We start from the raw sequence: 24,441 nt of genomic DNA on the forward strand, positions 1-24,441 counted from the left end.
GTCCTCCTTTGGCCTCTGGTCCTTTGTTTTCACCCATAGTGTAAGTTTATTGGAACATTAATTCTTCAAGTCCATGATTTCCTTGCAGTAAACACATGGGTATTTCTGAAAGGGACTATGAGGCTTGGGCCTTGCTCTCCTTTGCCCTGGTCTGGGCTCAGATGTGCCTGTCACCAGGAGGGCTGCTTTGTTTCATCTTTTTGTCTGTTTCTCTTTTTGTAGTTTGTTCCTGGTTTTTTAACACCTTATTGGCTACCTCTAGTAGTTGGATGCTATTCATATCAGCAAATCCCTACCTAAGTTTTTGTAGCTTTCTTAGAATATCACCTTGTGCCAGGCACAGTAAAGCAGTGTTCATCATTCATTGATTCAATTTCAGAAGTCTCAGGGTCAAAGCAGATATATAGGCAGATTGTATCACATAGTCTCTCACAGAAATCAGATAGACTCTCTTCTGGATTTTGAAGGATATCAGTGATTTTTGACATGTTGGTAGGTTCCCTTGCTGCTCGTTTCAGTTCTTCTGGATGAGTCTATTAATGTCTTTCCAAGTTGGCTCTATCACCGTCTGAATTTGTTTTGTTTTGGTGATCTTGTTCTGGAAGGGGGTCCCTGACCCATGACTCTGCCTTTAACTTTCCTGCTGGGAAACAAACCACCAACCATTTCCAGGCCTCAGTCATTACTGTTTGCCACTCCTTGGTGTTGGAAAGAGTCAGTGGGAGCTGGTGGTAGCCACTCTAGATGGGGAATCTACAGGTGGGGAGAAAGATGGACTCTACAAAGTCTGTAGTAGCTTGAAGTTCCATAGAGTATGGGGGGTATGGTGCTTCCAGTTGAACAGGTTGGTAGTGGAGAAAGGCTGGTAATAAAGACACAACCTGTCCTCCCTGGATGCTTCTGTATTGTGCCATCTACTCAGAGGGCCCCTGATCTCAAAGTGACATATGGAGGGCAGGATGCTGGTTCTGGGCTTAACAGAGGCACCTTCCCAGTGATTTGGGTTTCTCAAGCTTTGATGGAGATACAAATGGTGGTGGACTCTTTGGTAATGGTAGGCATCTCTGGCACAGAGTGGTGCAAGGGCACAGTGGCAATAGCAGCTCCTCTGACCCTTCCTGGAGGATCAATAGGGTCTTGATGGGGCCTCTGTTTCTTGGTTGAGATTGCATTTTGACTAGGAGGATTTTTTTTTTATATTGTTCCTGCCTGTCAATGCAGAATTGTATACAAGGGGGTGAAACAATGCAACTCGCAGCTCAAAATTTCTATACAGAAATTACATCATTATGCTGAGCAAATATATAGTGGGGTATGGGAGAGAGATCGAGGCAGAATGGTTCATGTTCTGTAGAGAGTGGCAGATTTGAAGAGGTGAAGGCAGTGTGGAATGGGCCTGTTTGTCCTCCACTTGATGGGGAATGGAGATGTCTTATCTAACTTGCAGCTGAGGGCCATGTCTGGGTCCACAGTCCTACCTCAGCTAGGATCTGTGTTGATGTGTTGGGGCCCAACTCCGGACAGCTGTGTCTTGAATTTTGTGTGACCTTCCTTACTTTATCAAACCTTGCAAAAACAGGTTCCTGGCCTAACCGCAGGCTGTACAACTTCCTGGAGTACGTGCTAATCAGCCAGCTGCAGGGGCCTGGGACCAAAGCGACCTCACCCTTCCTTAGGAATTTTCCATTCTTCTCTCCTTTTGCTTCCCCTGCTCCCCCTCCCTGCCTGAAGCCCTGCTTATAAGCCTCAATACCCAGTCAATAAACGAGACCTTGACGCGACTCAGACTGACTCTGTCTTCCCTTATGCGCCTGGTCTCCTTTCTCTCTCGCCCCCATTGATCTTTCAGGAGGTGCCTCCTCGGGTCTCCCCAATAACCTGACCCGCGGGACGGGTCATTGATGTCCATGGCTCCAGTTGCCACCATGGACCATGCAAATACCTGGGATCTGAGCTGATACTTGAGGCCATGTTGGTAGCTGAGGGTTATGCTGCTGCTGGGGCCATACAGATCTTGAGCATCTTGTGTTGTCACCATAGTATCTGGGCTATGGTTGCCATGGTCCTACCACAGCCGTGGTCTGTGTTGATATCCATGGGTCATGTTGCCACCGGGGTCTGGGCCCACACCTGGGGCCATTTTGGAGTCTAGCGACTACATTGCTGCTGGGCGTATGCCAATACAGGAGGCCTGTGCTTCCATTCAGGGCCATGGTGACATCTGGGCCCAAGCTACTGCTGATGGCCCTTTCTGTGTTCATGGTTCTGCTGCAGCTGGGGTCTGTGCTGATGTCCATTGCCTGTGTTACCACAAGGGCCTGTGTGAACCATGTATTGAACCATATGCTGAAGTACAAGGGCCATGCTGAGCTGGCCCAGCCCCTCACTGGCCCTGGGAGAGCCTCCTCCATCAGAGACTTGACCCCTTGCCAGCCCTGGGACAGTGGATCTTGGATCCCAATGACCTTGGCACTGGAGAGTTGGTTCCACCCCTCATAGGAGAGCTGGCCACTGCACTTGGGAAAGCTAGCTCTACCCCTCACCTGAGGGAGGTGGTACCAGCCACCCAACTGACCAACTCAGCTACCACATAGGCACATATCCAGGACTTTGAGTTTGCACTCCCCGGCATCTTCTCCATCTATGATTTGCTGGAAAGCATGAAGAACCATAGCTGCAGGAGTTCCATGACTCAGGGATGTCTGAGAGGAGATTAGGTGAGGGCCCAGTATTGATGGTGTGCCAGAGGCCAGAAGCCTTGAACCTGACCAACAACACATGACACGATGAACATTTGCAAGTAAAGCTGTTTGGACAGAAGCTTATACTACATGATACACAGCAGCTCCCAGTACCATTAGGTGAATGAAGAGGTGATGAAGAGGTGGGAAAGATGGAGGAGCAAAGTAATTTTTTTGTTGCTTTGTTTTTTATTTTTCTTTTTAATTAATATCCTCATTTGTATTTGTATTTTTTATTTCTCATTTTTATTATTTCTTTTTAAGTTTTTTTCCTTTAGAAGGAGATGCTACAAGGATGAAGTGGATACAGAGGGACTTGGAAACGTGTGTGATGGGGGTGCACAATGTGAAATTCCCAAAGAATCGATTTTTAAAAACTGTGTTAACAATTCTTCACAGACCTGGAAAGAATAATACTCAACTTCATATGGAAAAACAAAAAACCCAGGATGGCCAAAAGAATCCTGTACAATAAAACAACCTCTGGAGGCATCACAATCCCTGACCTCAAGCTCTACTATAGAGCTACAGTAATAAAAACAGCTTGGTACTGGCATAAAAACCGACATGTGGATGAATGGAATAGAATTGAAGACCCTGACATTAATCCACACACCTAAGAATATATACGTTTTGACAAAGAAGCCAAAACTGTACAATGGAAAAAAGAAAGCATCTTCAACAAATGGTGCTGGCATAACTGGATGTCAATGTGTAGAAGGCTGCAAATAGATCCATATCTGTCACCGTGCACAAAACTTAAGTCCAAGTGGATCAAAGACCTCAACATAAATCCAGCTACTCTGAACCTGCTAGAAGAGAAAGTAGGAAGTAGTCTTGAACGCATTGGCATAGGAGATCACTTCCTAAATAGAACACCAGTAGCACAGACACTGAGAGAAACAATCAATCAATGGGACCTCTTGAAACTGAGAAGCTTTTGTAAAGCAAAGGACATGGTCAACAAGACAAAGCGACAGCCTGCAGAATGGGAAAAGGTCTTTACCAACCCCACATCTGACAGAGGGCTGGCATCCAGAATATATAAGGAACTCAAGAAATTAGACATCAAAATGCCCAACAGTCCAATTAAGAAATGGGCTATAGAACTAAACAGAGAATTCTCAACAGAGGAAACTCAAATGGCTAAAAGACATTTAAGGAATTACTCAACATCCCTAATCATCAGGGAAATGCAAATCAAAACGACTCTGAGATACCACCTTATACCTGCCAGAATGGCTAAGATCAAAAACATTGAAGACAGCTTATGCTGGAGAGGATGTGGAGCTAGGGGAACTCTCCTCCACTGCTGGTGGGAATGCAAGCTTGTACAGCCACTTTGGAAATCAATGTGGCGCTTTCTTAGAAAATTGGGAATCAATCTCCCCCAAGATCCAGCTATACCACTCTTGGGCATATACCCAAGGAATGCTCAATCATACCACAAGGGCACTTGTTCAGCTATGTTCATATCAGCATTGTTTGTAATAGCCAGAATCTGGAAACAACCTAGATGCCCTTCAACTGAAGAATGCATAAATAAAATGTGGTACATATACACGATGGAGTACTACTCAGCAGAGAAAAACAATGATGTCATGAGGTTTGCAGGCAAATGGATGGATCTAGAAAAAATCATCCTGAGTGAGGTAACCCAGACACAGAAAGACAAACATGGTATGTACTCACTCATAGGAGGATACTAGATGTGGAACAAGGATGACTAGACTGCTACTCACAACTCCAGGGAGGCTATCTAGAAAACAGGACCTCAAGAAAGACACAGGGATCTCCCAATGACAGAGAAATGGATGAGATCTACATGAACAACCTGGACGTGAGTGGGGGTAATGAAGGGCAAGGGTCGAGGGAAAGAGAGCTTGGGGGAGCGGGAGATCCCAGCTGGATCAACAACAGAGAGGGAGAACAAGGAATAAGAGACTATGGTAAATGAAGACCACATGGGAATAGGAAGAAGCAAAGTGCTAGAGAGGCCCACAGAAATCCACAAAGATACCTCCACAATAGACTACTGGCAATGGTCGAGAGACAGCCTGAACTGACCTACTCTGGTGATGGGATGGCCAAACACCCTCACTGTCGTGCTAGAAATCTCATCCAATGACTGATGGAAGCAGATGCAGAGATCCATGGCCAGGCCCCAGGTGGAGCTCCAGGAATCCAATCGGTGAGAAAGAGGAGGGATTGTATGAATGAGAATTGTTGAGACCAAGGTTGGAAAAAGCACAGGGACAAATAGCCAAACTAATGGAAACACATGAACTATGAACCAATAGCTGAGGAGCCCCCAACTGTATCAGGCCCTCTGGATAAGTGAGACAGTTGATTAGCTTCAACAGTTTGGGAGGCACCCAGGGAGTAGAACCGGGACCTGTCCTTAGTGCATGAGCTGGCTGTTTGGAACCTGGGGCTTATACAGAGACATTTAGCTCAGCCTGGGAGGAGGGGACTGGACCTGCCTGGACTGAATCTACCAGGTTGAACTGAATCCCCAGGGGAGTCTTTTCCCTGGAGAAGATGGGAATGGGGGGTGGGCTAGGGGGAAGGTGGGGGGGGAGGACAGGGGAATTCGTGGCTGATATATAAAATTAAAGTAAATTATAAAAAAATCTGTGTTAAAAAATAGACCTGTTAGCCAGGTGGTGGTAGCGCATGCCTTTCATCTAGCACTCAAGAGGCAGAGGCTGGCGGATCTCTGTGAGTTTGAGGTCAGCCTGGTCTGCAGAGTGAGTTCCAGGACAGGCTCCAAGCTACACAGAGAAACCCTGTCTGGAAAAACCAAAAGAACAAAACAAAACAAAAACCTGTTGACAGCATTTGTTAGAATACTATTCAGTTTGTGGATTAATATGAGACAGACTGACAACTTACTGTCATGACATACTCCTCATCCTATGTTCAGTTCATAATGGAGTATTGTTGAGAATGACAGCCTGCTATGGGCACTGAGTACCCCTTCATGTTATTACTGTGTGTGCCAAAAATGTAGGGCGCCGATGACTCTTTACCTTGACTATTGCCTTTGGGTCGTATTTTCACTGAGCAACCCTGAAGGATGATAAAACATCATCCAAACAAGGTATTTTTAATTTCTATAAAGGCAGAAGAATCTTCAGAATTACCACTACTTTCTTGTAATGAAACCCATTGGTTTATTTTATTTTTCTCTCCTTTGTTTTTTTCTTTTGGTGCGAAGCAGAGAATGTGGCCACATTGAGAGGAGGAACAAGGAAAGGAGTCCGGCTTGTGTCAAGTTGACATAAAACTAGCCAGGACAGTGAGCCTTAGGTTTAAATGGACGGAAAATTGGAATTTCACTGTCCTGGTTAAGGTGTAAATCTGCCCATAATTATCTCAGCCTCTTTCTCACAAGGTGTCCCTAAAATGTCCTCATTGCTTCCGGGGAGATGGGGAGGGTTTTTGTCTTAGTTACTGGTTTTTTTTTTTTTTTTTGGTTTTTCGAGACAGGGTTTCTCTGCGTAGCTTTGTGCCTTTTCTGGACCTCACTCTGTAGACCAGGCTGGCCTCGAACTCACAGAGATTTGCCTGGCTCTGCCTCCCGAGTGCTGGGATTAAAGGCGTGCGCCACTACCCCCGGCCTTCGTTACTGTTTTATTGCTATGAAGAGACACTGTAACCAAGGCAACTTATAAAAGAAAGTGCTTAGTTAGGAGCTTGCTTACAGTTTACTCCATGACCATCGTGATGGACAGCATGGCAGCAGGCAGACAGGTATGCTGTGGGAGAAGTAGGTGAGAGCTTCCATCTGATCCACAAGCAGGAGGGAGAGAGAGGGAGACTGGGCCTGGCAGGGGATTTTGAAATCTCAAAGCCCACCCTCACTGGCACACCTCCTCTAGTAAGGCCACACCCCTTCCAACAAGGTCATACTAATCCTTCATAAACAGTTCCACCAACTGAGAAACAAACATTCAAACGTATGAGCCTATGAGGGTCGTTCTCATTCAAACCAGCACAGTCCTCGGATGATGGTTACTTCTTCTCAGGTACATCATGGATAATTTCTGTCATCAGGGCGGTTTGTCATGGGTGCTTATGTTCTTCTGGAAATCCAAAGTGACTCAAGAGAAAAGGCTAAGGACAATCATTTATGTCTGTGCCTTCAGCAGCGTAAAGGAGGCAGCTATACCAAATGAAGGCAGAGGTATTGGGCTTCCATCCAGCTTTTAGTTCCCTCGTGGGACTAAGAAAGAAGTCAATGCTTGTTTGGCATATTCAGCTTCTAAGTGCCGATCACAGCTTCATCAGTGTATGGCTAGGCAAAGCAGTGCAGTAGTGTCTGCAGTGGCTCACACCTGGAATCCCAGTGTGCAGGAGCCTGGAACAGGTGGATGATGAGTTCCAGACCAGCTTGGGCTATACAGGGAGACCGTAGATGTCTGATTTGCATTCACTTACAAAATTAAGTTGCATTACAGCCTGGTGGGTGTGTCCGTTAGCTCATGTTTTGAAAAAGGAACCTCCTCTTTACTGTAGCTGTGTGCATCTTATCTTATTCGCATAGGTTGATGAGAGCTGTAGTCCACTGGATCTAAAGGAGAGGTAAATGGCCAAAGTTTCCATGCTGATTAATGTGACTTATTATTATGTCAAATTTTTGCTTTGATTACTTCTGATTCTGTGACAAATATATATATATATATATATATATATATATATATTCTTGAAGTGAAAGAGAAACGCTTTATTTGTAAGAAACATAATTCTTTCATGAATATGTCCTTTGTTGTCAATCATTTGTAAAAACATGAGCAACGAGGGCCGGGGAGCTGTCTCACTGGGTAAAGTTCTTGCTGCGCAAGCACAATGAACTGACTTTGGATCCCTAGCGCCATGTGGAAGGGGATGGGAGTAGATGGGAAGCAAGGGGTGGGGGCAGGAGGAGACGAGGGAGGGGAAACTGCGGTCGGTATGTAAAACAAGTGAAAGAGGTGTTATTTAAACAAAATAAAATTTAAAAAAGAGAAAAATATTAAAAAAGGCCAGCTGGGGCAATCCACAACAGTACCAGCAGTGCTGGTAGCAGAGACAGGCCCATCCCGAAGGTTTGTTAGCAAAGCCAGTCTGTTCAAATTGGAGAGCGTCTAGGTTTAGTGAGAGATCCTGTCTCCAGAAGTAAGGTGGGGATCAATAAGGAAGACATTCAACCTTGACCCCCCCCCCCCATGCACACACCAGAGAGGGGGCAGAGGAGAGACTAATAAAACCAAAGCATTTCTGAAATTGTGAGGAAGGGGCTGAGTGCTAGGTCAGTAAGTACTTGCTGAACAAGCATAAGGACCCAAGTTCAGTTCCCAAAGGGCACATACGAAAAAAGTCAGTTACAGTGGCACACACCTTTCATCTTGGCACCAGGCAGGCTGATCCCTCAGACTCACTGGCCAGCCGGCCAGCCTAGGCTACTTAATAAGTGCTAAGCCAACGTGAGACCTTGTCTTAGAAAGAAAAAACAAGATGGATGACATTTGTTGTGCCCTGGCATCCACACATGTACACTGCCTATGCATTCATGAACACATGCACACACACACGCAGATAAAATAATAAGTATGTTGTGCACATGCGCGCACACACATATATAACTAAATAACATGAAACTTTGAGAAACATTAAAATTAGATTCTCAAACGTGTTCATACTAAAATAGTAGTTTCTGTTTCTTTGTCATGGTGTTGAAGATTGGCAGAGGGTCTTTGAGTGCTGGATGATAGATATTTTACCACAGAATTGTAGCCATAGCCCATAAATATAGCTACTTATGCTAAAACGAAAGTTTCAGCATCTTTTGGAGAAAATGAAATCTCTGTGCTTGTTTTTGTAGACAGTGAGAACAGTTAAACTCTGGAGGAAGAAGAATGTGGGAAGACTTACCCTACTACAGCCCAAGACTTCCTTTTAAAGCTGCAGTAATAACGCAATGGCAGGATGGCACAAACTCAGACATGGAAAACAGTGGGACAGAACAGCAAGGCTGTAAGTTGTTGGAAGAATATACAAATGCTTCATTTCTGTTTTGTTTAGTTTGGTTTTTTGAGACAGGGTTTCTCTGTGAAACAGTCCTGACTGTCCTGGAACTCACTATGTAGACCAGGTTAGCCTCAAACTCACAGAGATCCGCCTGCCTCTGCCTCCCAAGTGTTGGGATTAAAGGCATGTGCTACCACTCCCCGGCTCAAATGCTTCATATTTGGTAGGATTTCATCACAAATGAGTATGGAGAAAAAGGCTTTTCAACACATGATATTAGGATGCCTGTATATTTATCAAGAAAATATGAAAATGGACCTCTAGCTTCATAGTGTTTCCATGCTAGGAAAGCACTCTATCTCCAGCCAGTGCCCTTACATTTTACACAAAATAATTCCAAGTATATTGGAGAAATAAATATGAAAGGGAAACCTAAGAATATATATTCAAAGAAGGATTTCTTTGGGGAAACACACAAATCACCGCAGAAAGAACAGACTAAGAATGTGACATATTATAGTTATCAAAAGAAAACATAAAGGCAATGACAAAGTAAGTGACCAAGTGAGGAAGACTGTCTTTTACATACATAAAAGACCAAAGACTGAAGTTAGAAGAAATAACTCCCATTAATAAATTTGAAAAAGTGACAACATCCAACAGGAGAAACTGTCAAAATCCTTGAATAAATGATTCACAAAAGAATAAATCCTAATGTCCACCAGGCATTTGAAAATATGCTTAACAGTATTGATAATCAGAAGTGTCAAAGCAGGAGACTTCATTTAAGCTCCACTGGGTTGGAAAAATAATGTCAAGTAATACCAAATATTGGCCTGCAGGTGGCGCAACAGAAACTGTTAAACATGGATTGTAAGGGTGGAAATTCGTGCATGGTGTTAGAAAATGTTAGACAGCATTCAGTTAAATTGGAAGTGTGCACACTACACAAAGTAGTAATTCCATTCTTAGAAAAATATCCCAGAAACACCTGTGTTTATGTACGCACATTGTAATTCCTTATGGCTGAATCATATTTTGTATATTTTTGCCTATTTTAGCCCACTTGTACGTTGCTGTTAAATTCTGAATTTAATGAGTCTTTAAACCCATATTTATTAACTCCTTATTTTGTTGATCTCAAGTCCTAAAAGTAATTTTTCAAATATCATAAAAATGGCTAGATTATCATCACAAAATGCAATATTAATGTTGACATTTAAATTCACAACACAATAATCGCAGCCTTAAATTTCTCTGAAAAGATTTAAGTGGGAAGAAATTGGTAGGTCTACGTAATTTTACAATATTGCCTAGGTTTTTACATGAACCATTTTTTTTTAAAGCACGTAAGTTATGCCACACTTTGGTTGTAAATCTTCATTTATAATTCCATAGCTTCGAATTTCAATGTACACGTTTAGAACTCAAGTATGCATAAAGTGATTAGAGTAAATTTAAACAATTACCACGAATTAGTCTTAAAACATGTTATGTGAGTTTTCATTTTATAATATTTAGCAATCAGGATTGGCACTGTAGCTCAGTTAAAGTGCTTGCCAAGCATATGCAAGGATTTATCTCCAGCACCACATAAATGGGGCATGGTGGTGCACACCTGCAACCTAGAGCTTGGAAGATAGAGGCAGGAAGATGAGAAGTTTAAGGCTATCCTATATACGGAGTTCAAGGCTGGCCTGGGCTAGAGATCCGGGGTCAAAAATCATTTGGCAATAGCTACATTTTTATGCATTTATTTATTTTGGGGTTCTGGGGATATCCTTTAGGATGCTAGGTAAGGGCTCTACCACTCAACTATAGCCCTATAGAATTATCATAGAGATAAAAGATGGTCTTTTTAAAAGAACTTGAATATATGACTATTATAGCTAGAAACATTGAAAATGAATTATGGGCCAGGCAATGTGGTGTAGTCCTTTAATCCCAGCACTTGGGAAGCAGAGGCAGGCAGACCTCTGAGTTCGAGGCCAGCCTGATCTATAGAGCAGATTCCAGGACAGCCAGGGCTACAGAGAAGTGCTATCCAAACAAACAAACAAACAAACAAACAAAGTAAATGTATGCAATTCTCAGTCTAGGAAAAATATTTCTCTGTGTATAGACAGAATGCACGCTCATATAATATAGCAAATGAGATAAGGTGTTAATAGGTTGACCTGAGTAAAGGATATATAGATGTCCTTTAACCATTATTAATGAAAATTATCTATAAGCTCAAATTTATTTCTAATAAATTGTTAGAGAGAAGAAAAGGATATGGATTGACACAGTGACATTGGCAAATCCACAGTGTACTTGGAGATAAATGCATCTTTTGGATAAAAATATGGGGGAATGGTGCTCATTATTGCTCTTCAGCTAGTTACACATCTTTATGAACAATATTTTCTCCTGGAAGTTAGACATAAGCATAACTAGCTGCTAATTTTTCTTTCTTTGTCTGAGTATGTATTATACTTTTTTGAGTGGACAAGCATTGACATCCATCAGTATCCATGGGGATTTGGTTCCAGTACTCTCTGGGAATATCAAAACCAGTTACTGCTGAAGTCCTGTATTTTTCAAAAATTGTGTAATTCTATTTGCATGAAACTTCCCAACTAATAACATTTTATCATTTTATTTTTATTTGGGTTCATATTTTATTTTGTGGAGAAGGGGGAGGACTTGTCACAACCTTATGCAGCCCAGGCTGTCCTGGAACTGTGTAGCCTACGGTTCCCTCAAACTCCTTATCCTCCCAGCCCCACGTCCCTAGTAAGGATTACAGATATGTGCCACCATGCCTTGCTCTATCCCATATATTTTAAGTCATTTCTAGTTCATTTATAGTATCTAATACAGGCTAAGTGCTCTGTAAATGATTGTTATACTGTGTTGTTTGAATGAATAACAAGCCAAAAAGTTGCACATGTTCAAAACATATGTATGTTGTGGGATGTCTTTCTATAAGCTGTGGATATGTATTGCTCTGATTGGTTAATAAATAAAGCTGTTTGGCCTATGGCAAGTCAGGTTATAGCTAGGTGGGAAACTGAAGAGAGAGACAGGAAGAAGGAAGGCAGAGAGGCAGAAGAGACACCAGCACTTCCAGGAGAAGCAAGATGTGAAAATACCGGTAAGCCATGGCCACGTGGCAACTTATAGATAAATAGAAATGGGTTAAGTTATAAGAGCTAGCTAGTGAGAAGCCTGCCATAGGTCATACAAGTTGATAATTAATATTAAGCCTTGGAATGATTATTTTATAAGCAGCTGCAGGACCTCAGTGCTGGGCGGGAGAGGACAAAACTTCCGGCTACATATGTAATCCCCCAAAATATATTTGGCCATAATTATTAAATACAAGGATGCAGAATCTGCAGGTAAGAAAGTCTAACAACATTGTCCCAGCCCACTCACATCTACTGTGTGGAAGTTCATCTACAGCACTTCAGGAAGGCCGTTTTCTGTTAACCTTCTTGGCAAAGACTAGCATTCTTACAGCCTAACAAGCCTGTCTTTAATGCCTATAGTAGTCTGATGAATTCTCATCTCTAGACATGTGGGTCATTATAAAGGACAACTTTAGTTCAGTGAGGAGGTGCAGGTTGAGGAATTTATCATGATATCACATATAAAGCAAGAACTGCAACACATGCCATCTTGGAAATACTAAAAATTCTAGAGATAAAAGGGGTAGGACAGCTATGCAATGTGATTCTGCTTGTAAAATTTTGGTGCTAATGTTATAATAGCGAGCATGTTGTAAATAACACAAACTCACCAAATATTCTGGTTGAACATAATTTTATTATTATTGTTACTGTTTTCATTGGCATCATCATTAGCACAAAACTAAATCCACTATTAAAAGAAAACAAACACATCCCAAAGGCATGTGTCTTATTGACAATGAGTCAGTAACATTATCTTCATGTAATAGGGATAGCACCCTGAGGATATAGACCATATCACAGCTTGATAATCAATTCAATAATTCACCAACTTTACTGAGCACCGAGGCACAATGGAGGATTTAAAAATGCATACAAGAATCCCTGCTTTCAAGAAGTATTGAAAGTGTAGTAGGAGGTATTGAAGAACAGCAGGAACATGGGGCTACATGGGATGGAATCAGTGCATGTTGACGAACGGCTGGAAGGGGTATCACATATCACAAAACTTATGTCACATTCAGGTCGGGGAATATAGAGAAGGGGCTCCGTACAGACAGTAGCAATGGAGCTGGACTTTTGGAAATTGGAGGCCTTTTAGTGTGTGGGGAGGGCAGTTCCTGTAGAGAGACAGTGTGGGCCAGAGTATGGCCATGGGTGAGATCTTGGAATGTCTGGGGAGAGAAAAGCACTGCATTTGGCTAGCCTATACAGTCCGTAATGTGCAGAAAGTTATATGGGGTCCATATTGGCAATGGCTCTGAATGACAGGCTAAGATCATTATGCTGTGGTTACTATATAGTTGTTCACATCAACAAAATTAGCAGTTAATTGTGAAGAGATATGGTCATGTTAGTTCCTGGTTTCTTATGGAAACTTAAATGGTTTGTAGGCAACATAATCACTTTACTATCTATAAAAAAATAGTTCCAACTGATAACAACAAACCATCTACAATAATATTTTTCTCTATTTGGCATGTGATTAAATTAATTCAATCTCTTACTTCAAAGCCTTTATTTGTTCTATCCAGGCACCAAATCTCCTCATTCCCAGGCACCAAATCTCCTCATTCCCATCTCCAGCATCATCATCAGTTCTTGTGGTACCAGATGGTTGAAGTGAACCTAATCTAGGGTTTGTAATCAGAGCAGGTACCCCGAAAGTGGAACCCATGGCTTGAAGTAAGAGTGGCTGTGGTAGAGGCAGTGAGCAATGTCAGGAAAATATAGGCATCTCTCAAGTTTTCCTCCAAGTCTAGTACAAGTTCATTGAAACTGGAGTTCCACTTGGTTTGGTCAGGAGGACACGTAGAAAGATCTCAGATGCACAGTACCCAAGTAGGGTCTTCTTTAAAAGTATCCTCTTACTAAAAAAAAATCCTTAAAGGAATTATATTTATTCTGGGCTACAGCTTATTTAAAGGCTCCAGGTTCTGAGGCTACTGAAGCTGAGTATAGACTAGGGAGATGTTCCTTCTTTGACTAAGGAATCTGATAGGCTTTGTCTGTGACTAACAGGTGAAAAGTTAGGAGCTTCTCCCATGCAGCAACAGATTACAGATACTAAGTAACGGTTGTATTAGGGAACCAAGCCAAAGAAATATACTATACACAACCAACGAGTGAAGACTTAGAACAAAGATGCCCTGGTCACACTTCATTTAGTCAGTCTTTCATCTCTTTCTTGGTGTGAGCCTTTCTCTGCAAGAAGTCATGGATAGCAGTAGTAAGGCCCCAGGTCACACTGGACCTGAGAATGATCAGAGATCCTCCTCTATAAATCAGGAGTATCTTTCGACCTCGAGTGTCCCACACATCTTGTGCAGAGGCCCACAGGCTTGGCATTCTCTGCCAGCCAATATGAGACTGCATATTGGCAACCAGCACAATCAGAGGATACAGAACCAGGCAGGTGATCGTTCCATTGACACTACCAGACACCAAAGCAGGAACCCAATGGGGCAGGCCTTGCCTCGTCAACACATCCTGGATAGGATCCTTGAAGGAGAAATAGAGAGCACTTCCCAGGCTGTTTCTGACAAGGACTGGCCAGAAACCACGATAATAGCCCAGTGACAGCCGCCCCCAAAGCCCATATGAATTGAATTCCTTGAGAATGCTGGAGGTGCTAGGGAAGCAAGCTTGCTTGCGAGCATCCTGAAGCACATTTTGTACCCTTTCAAAGGGGCTGAGTGCCACAGCTTCTACCACACCAGACATGAGCCCTGCAGTCCAGCGCTGTCCGAGGGAGTGGGGCCCAACAGGGGAGAGAAAGCACAGCAGACTATCATAAGTGCCAAACAACAGAGTCCCTTGCAGGGTCTTGGAGAGAAGAGGGGGGTAGATGCCCCGGTAGAAGTACTGAGGGCCTTCATGCCAAAGCTGTCTCACAGCCTCTGACACTGCCATAGCATGGATCTGCTGCCGGAACACAACCTTATAGATAGGAAAGGTCAGAAAAGTAGACATAAAGTTGGAAATGGCCCCAAGGGTGTAGGCCTGTGAGTGCCAGATTTTCTTTCCTGGAACTTCTGCTCGTGTCCTGTGTTGAAGCTCCTTCCCAGCAGAGTTGTTCTGCTCCTCCATGCTGAGGACAACTGGATGCAGATGGAAGAAACTAGCAAAAGGAAACAAGAAGTTAGGCTGACCATGTCCATGTCTTCGCAAGTGTTTTCCTGGTTTGGTCTGACACAGAACCATGAGAAACTCACATGTCAGGAAATACTTTTGAAAGTTCCTAAGAACAGACATGCCATTAGGAAATCAATAATTCATCAACCTTAAATCAAAATTGTACTTGATTTCCCTTGACAGTCACCGCTGTGGTATTTGGTGACACAGTAAAATTCAAACATTCAAAAACTTATGACTGAAAACCGTGGAAAGGGGGAAAGAGGGCTTAAAAACCTATTGCATTCGATTCTTTCCACAAAACTTTGCATTTTAAAAATGTGCATTTGTGCTTTGCGTGCGTGCGTGCGTGCGTGCGTGCGTGCGTGCGTGCGTGCGTGCGTGCCTGGGCATGTGCACCCAAGAGGCCAGAAGAGGACACTGAAACTCCTGGAGTTACAGCCAGTTTGAGTCACCTGACATGGGGCTAAGAACTGAACCTTGGTCTTCTGCTGAGCTGTTTGTTGCTCCATCCCCAAACTTTGCACTTTATTATCTACTAGATAAGTAAGTTGTTTCTCTCTTTCCAAAACTACTTTTTGCTATGCTACAGGTTGAACCCAGGCCTTATGTGTGCAAGGCAAGTGTACAACTGTACAACCAGACTCACAGGCTCCACCCCACAACGTTTTCGGTGTGTGTGTGTGTGTGTGTGTGTGTGTGTGTGTGTGTGTGTTATATTTATGTTAGCGTTCATGTGTATGTGTGTGCGCATGCATGTGTACACTTGTAGAGGCTAGAAATTGATGCTGGTTGTCTTCAACAGGTCTCCAACTTATTTTTTGAGATAGGGTATATCTCTGAACCTGGATCACACCAATTGGCAATAATAGCTTACCAGAGATGGTTCTGTCATTGCCTTCCCAGCACTAGGATACATGCATGTGCCACCATGCCTGGCATGTTTATGTGGGTACGAGAGATCCAAGCTTGGATCCCCACTTTTTCAGAACAAGCCCATTACTGATTCAGCCCTCTCCCCATCCAAACATTTTTAAGGTGGTAAAAAGTTGCAGTACAAAGCTTTCTTTCAAAGTTGGTTATAAATTTGGGGGCGAGAACCTCCTCCCACCTACCACTCTAAAACCACGCACAAACTATAGCTGTCTCATGAGGACGCTACTCCTCCCTAACTGAAGGAAGGAAAGAGCAGCTGCTTCTGGAAGTTCCATGTGAGGTGGCTCAGTTCCTGGCAATTTTCAAACTTTATCTTTTATCTGTATAGCTACATAATACAGCGGGGTTTCTCATTTTGAGCTCTGCTGACATTTGGGGCAAGAGAATTCTTTATTAGTGTCTGTCTTAGCCACTGAAGGATGTTGATCAGTGTTCCTGGCTACTGCTCACTGCATACCAGAAGCACCAGTCATGATCCACATATGTGATAATCAAAATAGCATCATCAGGGGATGTAGCTCAGTTGAGGGAGTGCTTTCCTACTGTTCATGAAGGCCTGTGTTTGATCCCCAAAACTGTACATAATGTTGCATGTGTGCAACCCTTCACTTAGGAAGTAAAGACAGGAGGATTAGAGAAGTTCAAGGCCATCCTCAACTACTTATCAAGATCAACCAGGGAAACATAAGACCTCACTTAAGAAATCTTAAGACATGGAGAAGCAGTATTAGAAGCAGTTTGGGGACCACGACACAGAAGAAACTTTACAATCAAGAAAGAAACAAGAGCTAGATGCAGTAGCACATACCTGTAGTCTGAGTTACAAGGGAGGATGAGGTAGGAGGACCACACTTGAAACTGAATTTCAAAAGCTGCCTGAGAAACAAGTGAAACCTTGTCAGGAAAGACAGAAGAAGGAAAGGAAGAGTGGGGAAGGAAGGGAGGGAAGGAGGGGCGGCCATAGCGGGGAGGATAGGTTTGTACGAGTCTGAAAAGAGGGAGTGTGCAGCTGTGGCAGCTGGCATGTCAGGGAGAGGAAGCACACAGCTGGCCAGGTAGAAACAAGGACAGAGAGAGCTCATGCTGATCAGGATGGAAGGCAGGCAGAAACAGGAAGTCTAGTAACAATTGTAGACAGCAAGTTTCACACAGAACCTAGGTCACTGTGGTCTGTGGTTGAGACTCGGGTTATGTTAGTAGGCTCTATGGCCCACTCCATAGGGACAATGGGAGCTCAGGCTGAGGCCCCGAGTGAGGAGTAGGGGCCAGCTGCTACATGCAACCTATCCAGGCTTCTCTGGGATGCCGCACTCACAACTTGCCTTCCAGTGCTTCTGCTAGAATCACCCTACTTGGCTCTGCTTGGGTCTGGCCCTCTGGTCCTGTTTCACCTCCCCCCACCAATATCATTTTCTCCCCCTTTGCTGAAGCCACACTCATTTCTTTTTCTTTCTTTTTTTTGGTTTTTCGAGACAGGGTTTCTCTGTATAGCTTTGCGCCTTTCCTGGAACTCACTTGGTAGTCCAGGCTGGCCTCGAACTCACAGAGATCCGCCTGGCTCTGCCTTCCGAGTGCTGGGATTAAAGGCGTGCACCACCACCGCCCAGCTGCCACACTCATTTCTTGATGATGAAGGAGGAGTTAATCGTCTTTGCTCTGCCCATTATTGTAGCTGGAGTTTTCTGGTCCTGCCTGGCCCACAGTCAGAACAAATCTCTCTCACCCGCCATTCCGCAGCCGCTTAGACCCAACCGAGTAAACACACAGAGACTTACATTGCTTACAAACTGTATGGCTGCAGCAGGCTTCTTGTTATCTAGTTCTTCTATCTTAAATCAACCCATTTCTATTCATCTATAAGTTGCCACGTAGCCCGTGGCTTACCGGTATCTTAACATCTTCTCATGGTGGTGGCTGGCAGCGTCTCTCTGCCTCAGCCTTCCACTTCCCAGAAATCTCCTCTCTCCTTGTCCTGCCTATCCTTCCTGCCTGGCTACTGGCCAATCAGTGTTTTATTTATTAACCAATCAGAGTAATACATTTAACATACAGAACATCCCACAGCCCATTACCACCTCCCCTGCTCCAGCACTTCATGTTATCCAAAAGCCTCAGCCTCCTTAACTTTCAAGACCAGGAGGAGAGTAGAAGGGCTTGTGTTCCTGGGATCCTTTGGCTGAGAACTTGCCAGGGGCAAAGGTTCAAGGGACCCATTTATTGCATCCTTCTGGAATAATTCTGGGCTTCTCACACTCACTTCCATATCTCAGGAGCTAAAGTGTGTGTGTGTGGGGGGGTGGTAATCTGCTACCTCTTCCTGCCTAGGTCACTCAGACCTCCACAGCTAGAGGAGCCTGGAACATTTCACAGATCTCCCTTCCAAATCTTACCTTGGCCTTAACAAGGGATGAAATAAAGAGTCTGCACATCTTCTAACCCTGAGTTCACTAACACTCCAGTGCCTGCCCTCCTTTTTATAAAGATCTGTTCATCCACTCCATAAGGCAGTCTGACTTAGTAGAAGGAAAATGGTTTGGCACAACCATATCATAAACCCTGGTTCTGTTATTAACATTTTATATGACTTTAGAAATTTCATGACCTCTTGGAGACTCTTTTACTTTAGTTATAGAATTATCAGGCAGGGAAAATTGTTCTGTAGTCATCCCCAAAACTGACTATGGGAGGGGTTTGTTTTGTTTTTTACCTCTGGCTGATAATGAAGCTGCACTTTTGTACCACCTATTCCTTTTACCATTTATGCAAACAATTTTGAGGGATTAAAAGTGAACAGTAATTTAGAGGCACCTTACCTTAAATATCTCATACATCATTTTATAAATCTAGTTATCTGTATTTTACACAGGGAAGAAAGTTCATATTTTTCTTGTGGATTTTTCTTTGAAGACACTTTGGGGGACAAATCTAGAACTGAATTCTGCCTCCACCACTTTTTTAGCTGTGTGATCTGGGGAAAGGCAGGAATATCACTGTCTCACATCCTTCTGCTACAAAGTGGTGACAAAAAGGTCTAACACAGAAGGCTGCTGTAAAGATTAGTAACATAAAATGTGACAAAGTTGCTGAAAATTAGGACTTGGTGACTTTAATTTTCAAAGGTATCAAAAAAGATTATCCCCAACCTCTTTATCTGTCTTTACACATGTTCCTGAAGACCAGCTACAGCCAGATGAAATAGTATGCTCCAACTTATCTGCTGTTCCTATGGGAGCCTGGGGAGGTCTTGCTTCTATAAATTCTAAGCTTCAACAGAAACCTCCAGGAGAGCCTGGCCCCCTTACATTAATTTCAAAGTATGGGATGAAGAATGGGCTTGGAGCCTGCCTTGAGCAGCTGTCAGCTAAACCTATGATCTGTCTCCTGTGTCTACAAACCTAATCAGCTGAGCAGACAACAACCAAGACTTCCCAGGCTAGTCTAGTGGAGACGGGGATCATAGGTGGGCATCCTAAGACTCAGTCCTACATCTATCTGTTCATTTGGGGGAATTCTCAGCCAGTCCTTTGCTCAGTTGCACATATTGATCACCTTTCAAGTCATTGTTAAATCACTATGGGCTTTAAGATGGATAGGATTTGGTGCCTGTCTTCAAGGACACGGGAGTTTAGTGGGGTAGACACTAGAAAACAAAATAAAAATAATCACAGTCAAAGAAGAAAGATAAGGACAATCTATTTTGTCCAGGACAGGGAAAACTCAACCCTGGCAAGGATGTGGAGAAAAGACAACCATTATATACTCTTTATGGGAATATAAATTAGCACAGAAACTATGCATATCAGTATGAAGGCTCCTCAAAAAAGTCAAAATAGGGGCTAGAGATATGGCTCAGAGGTTAAGAGCACTGGCTGCTCTTGCAGAGGTCCTGAGTTCAATTCCCAGCACCCACATGGTGGCTCACAATCATCTGTAATGAGATCTGGTGATTCCTTCTGGTGTGCAGGCATAAATGCAGACAAAACACTGTCTACATAATAAATAAATCTTTAAAAAGAAAAGTCAAAATAGATAAAGCCAATAGTTCAGCTATTCCACTCCTGATATATACCTGGAAAAATAAAACAGGCCTACAAAAGAGACACCTGAATTGTCAAGTTTGTTGCCACACTATCCACAATGATTATTACAGAATCAGTCTGAGTGCCCATTAACAAATGGATAATGGAAATGAGGTACACAGATTAGTACAGTGGAGTATTATTCAGCCATAAAGAGTGAAATCTGTCATCTGCAGCAGAATGGAAGGGCCTGGATGCTACCATGCTAATTGAAATTAGTCAGAAACAGGAAGTCAAATACAGCATGCTCTTTTTATATCTGGAAACTTAAAAATTGTAGATCTGAAAGTAGAAGAGCAATTATTAGGGATTGGGAAGGTAATGGGGCATAAGAAGGATGGTTCAAAATGATTGATGCAGGTTGCATTCATATAAGGCAACAATACACTGGCCTCACTCAAATGCTGGAGATCTACAAAAGTCAGGAGTCACTCTCTCCATAGGATTTTTTAAGACTTCCCAGCGCACTGAAATGTGCAATTAACATGTGTTAATAAAACTGTTCTCAGAAAGAATGTGACACAGTCCTTAAATAAGTCACGTCTTGTTAGGTGGAAGAATGGAAGCAAGTGTTTTGGACTGAGGAAGAGATCTAAAGGAGGGAAATGAATGCTGATAGGGGCAAGTTCTCCTAGAACATCATGTTTAGGCTTTGCATTCTCATAGAAGAAGACCTTCCCTGGCTCCCATAAGAACTCTGGATGTATTCCTGCATGCCACTTCTCTGGTTTTGACTAATCTTCAGGAATATATACTCTGTGAAGACAGAACAGCCCATGGCGGTAGTGGTAGTGAAAAACAAAACAATAACAAAATAAAACGAACAAAAAAAACAGATATAGCAGAGGCTAACAGAAAGGAGTCATAATGATGGCCACATTTATTTTCTCCACTGATGTATGTTGTCGAGAACAAAACACTGGAGTCAGACAACACTCGGTTTGAATTGTGCTCTGTCATTCCTTAGTTTTATGACCTTGACTGATTCTCTTCAATTCTCTGAACCTTACTATCATTATTGTTTTATATTTCTTTATTATTTTGGGAAGATGTGGTGGCAGCTAAGATCAAATTATGACAAAATTGCTAACGTGTTCTAGTGGCTGTATTAGGATCTTTATTGTATTAGGATGGTTTCTTTTATCCTTTTTTTTAGTCTTAGGGACCAAAATCAGGGTTTTGTTTTGTTTTGTTTTGTTTCTTACAAACTAAGAAAATAATCTTCCACTGAACTGCATATCTAGCCCTGCAGGATGCATTTATGCTTTCCCTGTCAAGATGGAAAAGGAAAGTATTCCTGGGTTCTAGAGGTTGGCAGCCCTGGGCTAGCATCCCACTGGTTCCACTCCCAAGTAGTATGGCCTCACAGAAGCTACTTCACCTCTTTGAAACACTCACTTCTCTTCTTTGAAAAATGGTACGCGATGCCTCTGTCAGCAGGGCTGCTGGGAAGTTTAAATGAGATAACAGATGGAAAGTTCCTGGCATAGAGGAGGTCTGCTGCCAAAAGTAGCCACTATTATTTCATCTGAAAGCTTTACCTCCTAACCTTCGAGCTTTTAAGGTTCATTTGTCAAAATTGGAAAATGTGGCCTCATTAGAACCATCCTTTGGTGCACACTCTCGTGGCCAGAGATAGGAGATGTTCTGTATCCCAATGGACCTTGCTGGTAACTTTGCTCTAAAACGTTCTGTTTTTTTTTTTTTTTTTTTGGTTTTTCGAGACAGGGTTTCTCTGTGCAGCTTTGCGCCTTTCCTGGGACTCACTTGGTAGTCCAGGCTGGCCTCGAACTCACAGAGATCCGCCTGGCTCTGCCTCCCGAGTGCTGGGATTAAAGGCGTGCGCCACCACCGCCCGGCCTCTAAAACGTTCTTGCTTCAACATCTAAACCTATACACAATCCATTCTTTTCATTTTTTAAAATCCAAACTCTCAGGTCTATCCTTAGTTTCTTGATCCTACCCACCAGGTCCAACATAATATTTACTTTGGTGATGAAGCTAATGGAAACACAGAACAAGTGTCTGCTGTGGGGTTGTGGTCTAACACCATGGTTCTAGGAAACAGAAGCAAGAGTATGAAGAACACCCACCAGTTACTCCCAGACCCACCCCTAACTCTACAAGGTGAGCCACCTGCCTCCTGTATGCCTTCACCACTCTCTACTTTCCATCACCTCTACCCCACTGTTCCATCCCCCAAAGAAGGACTACAATGGAGGATTATACTATACGAATGATGCTTCCTTCCAAATTTGGATTGCTCATGACAAGTCTAGTCATTACAGTTGTAAATAAGAAGGCAGACAGGAACAGGTGAAACACCTTAGCAGGTTGAAGATGAAGCCAACAGCAATTGCAGGGTTTCAAACCGTTCCTGTGCTTCCAAGCATCAGGAGTTGATAGCAAACCCTGCCTAGGGGGCCTTCTAGCTACCCACCAGCTACACGGAGAAGTGATACCTGTTGTCTAAGAACCAGAAGGCAAGGGAAATGGAGCAGGTTTTCCAGCCTCTAGCTTCACGGCCCATTCACTCTGGACAGCCTTGCATGCCGTTTCCATGGAGTTGCTCCTTCCTTAGGGCCAGTGATGCCAAAGCCAGCAAAGGAGAAGTCCCCTGAAGAGCTCGCAGAAGGGCAGCCTAGCAACCTATCCTTAAGCCAGGAAATGAAAGAGCTGTATCAGCGGCTGAGAGCTGTGGTGTGGGTTAGGTCAAATGGTGTTTTGTTTCTAACACTTCTTCCTCAAGCAGGTGTTGAAAGGGAAGATGTTTTGAAGATTGTAGGGCAGTGGTTCTTAACTGTTTGGGGGCCACAGGCCCATCTGAAAGTTCACAGAGTGATGGCATCAGAAAGAAGGGTTCAAATCCTTTGCATGCAATTTCAAGAAAGATTTGAGGTAGGGACTTCTGTTCTGGGACTAAATTTCATACAAATAGGCTATGGACAAACATTTAAGTGGCAGGCCCATTTTTTTTGATAGCCTTCAGTATGGTGTGCTGTTTAGAACAGCGGTTCCCAGACTCTCTACAACCCAGAATCAATTATAGCTGCAGGTAAAATACAAATGACAGTTTTCATCCCCAGTCCCAGGAAAGCCACACACATCCCCACAACTGGAGGCCAGGAATGCGAATTTCTAACAAGCCCTCAAAAATCATTCTGTGATAGCCAGCTGGGCACCCATACTTTAGTTTGTAGCATGAATTCTGGACTGAAAGCTCTGGCTTCACCCTGTGATTTTAGACAAGTCATCTCTGAGCCTGATTTCCTTTGGGGTCCTAGAGAAGTGCTGATGTTTTTATAAACAGGTGGTTTAACTTTGTGTAAAAAATGTGAGCAGAAAACTGCCTCAGCTTCCTCCTTGGTATAATGGGTATCATGAAGGTTGCCTTCCTCTTCTTTTCCATCTCTTCTCAGTCCCCTCCTCAGCGCCACTGTCACCTTAGCAAAGCTGCAGAGACAGTCTGTGGAGATGTATGTAAGAGTGAAAAATGCGCTCTCTGGGCAGACAAGCAGGGCAAAGTGTTGGCATCAACACAGAGGAAAACACTGCCATCAACAGAACCACAGACCGGCTAGCAAAATCCGACGCTATTAGCTTATTTGCTAATAGCGTCGTCCTGCATGATACAGGACAAGATGCCCAAGCTCATGGTGGCTCAGTTTTCTCATCCGTAAGTTGTAGACAACAATTCATTAATTTTAGATAGCCCTAAACGGGTCCTTTCATCCTCATTTTGGCTTTTGTCCACTAACCCTTAATCTGACACCAGAGAGGGGTTAGACGCCAGGGCTTGAGTGTGAGCTGTTAATTCTGTACTTCCTACCCATACTGCCTAGGTGCTTATATCCCCCTCTCTGTTAAATGGGCACACTGCGACGTTTTATCACAAGACTGGTGAGAAGAATAAATGAGATGTCTGTGCAAGCGCGCTGGCACACAGAAAGCTCTCAGCAAATGCTACCCCTCTTCCCCCTATACAAAGGTGAAGAACTCTCATTGTTCACTTGCTTTCGGTCCCACCTCGTGTTTAAGTCATCGGGTCGCAAAGCAGCGGAGGAGAGCCAAGGCAGAAGGCGATAGGAAGAAGGGAAGAGAGGGGAAGCTGCAAACTCACGAATGAAATGTAAATGGGCCAGGTCCGTGAGTCCGAGCTGCACTTGACGCCGCGCCCGCTCCCGCGCCAGTCTGCCGCAGCCCCCTCCAGCAGGTTCCCCCCTCTGGCAGGCATTAGCATCCTGGCCCAGGCTTTGCGGGGAGGCCGCCCCCGCGCACCGCTGATTGGCCGCGCCACTGCTCTCGTCACGCTCTTTTGTCTCAATGGGCAGAGGCTAAAAGCAGCTGCTGCAGCTCTGCAGG

General features: G+C 43.6%; 2 protein-coding genes across 6 annotated transcripts in view; both read right to left on the reverse strand.

Moving 5' to 3' along the window:
* The window catches only part of Tmsb15b (thymosin beta 15B), a 69,128-nt gene extending 44,823 nt beyond the window's left edge, over positions 1-24,305 (reverse strand). Inside the window, exon 1 of the mRNA XM_052736459.1 lies at positions 24,200-24,305. The gene's annotated coding sequence lies outside the window, so the exon portion shown is untranslated. The remainder of the gene's footprint in view (positions 1-24,199) is intronic.
* On the reverse strand, positions 12,547-24,327 carry Slc25a53 (solute carrier family 25 member 53). 5 transcript variants are annotated; one of them, XM_052736430.1, is made up of 4 exons: positions 24,200-24,310; positions 22,542-22,733; positions 16,809-16,876; positions 12,547-15,050 (listed from the first exon to the last, which is right to left on the reverse strand). In XM_052736430.1, the coding sequence occupies exon 4, from the start codon at positions 15,017-15,019 to the stop codon at positions 14,099-14,101; it is 921 nt and encodes a 306-aa protein (XP_052592390.1). In that variant the 5' UTR covers positions 15,020-15,050; positions 16,809-16,876; positions 22,542-22,733; positions 24,200-24,310; the 3' UTR covers positions 12,547-14,098. The 5 variants fall into 5 exon arrangements, with proteins under 5 accessions (XP_052592390.1, XP_052592379.1, XP_052592383.1 ...); XM_052736419.1 differs by lacking the exon at positions 22,542-22,733 and having other exon boundaries at positions 24,200-24,327; XM_052736423.1 differs by lacking the exon at positions 16,809-16,876 and having other exon boundaries at positions 22,542-22,728; positions 24,200-24,311.
* Positions 24,328-24,441: the final 114 nt, after the last annotated feature.

This window comes from Peromyscus californicus, unplaced genomic scaffold (genome assembly GCF_007827085.1).
Source record: "Peromyscus californicus insignis strain IS unplaced genomic scaffold, ASM782708v3 Scaffold_10__1_contigs__length_136768540, whole genome shotgun sequence".
NCBI classification, from domain to species: Eukaryota; Metazoa; Chordata; class Mammalia; order Rodentia; family Cricetidae; genus Peromyscus; species Peromyscus californicus.

Coding starts and splice junctions, on each gene's coding strand:
- Slc25a53 (XM_052736419.1), bottom strand. CDS start 24,319: ATGCTAATGCCTGCCAGAGGGGGGAACCTGCTGGAGGGGGCTGCGGCA. Junction 16,877..24,199: donor GGCCCATTTACATTTCATTC/GTGAGTTTGCAG, acceptor CTTGTTTCTCAG/GCAGCTTTTGAAATTCAGTT. Junction 15,051..16,808: donor CCTTGTAACTCAGACTACAG/GTATGTGCTACT, acceptor TCCTTTTGCTAG/TTTCTTCCATCTGCATCCAG.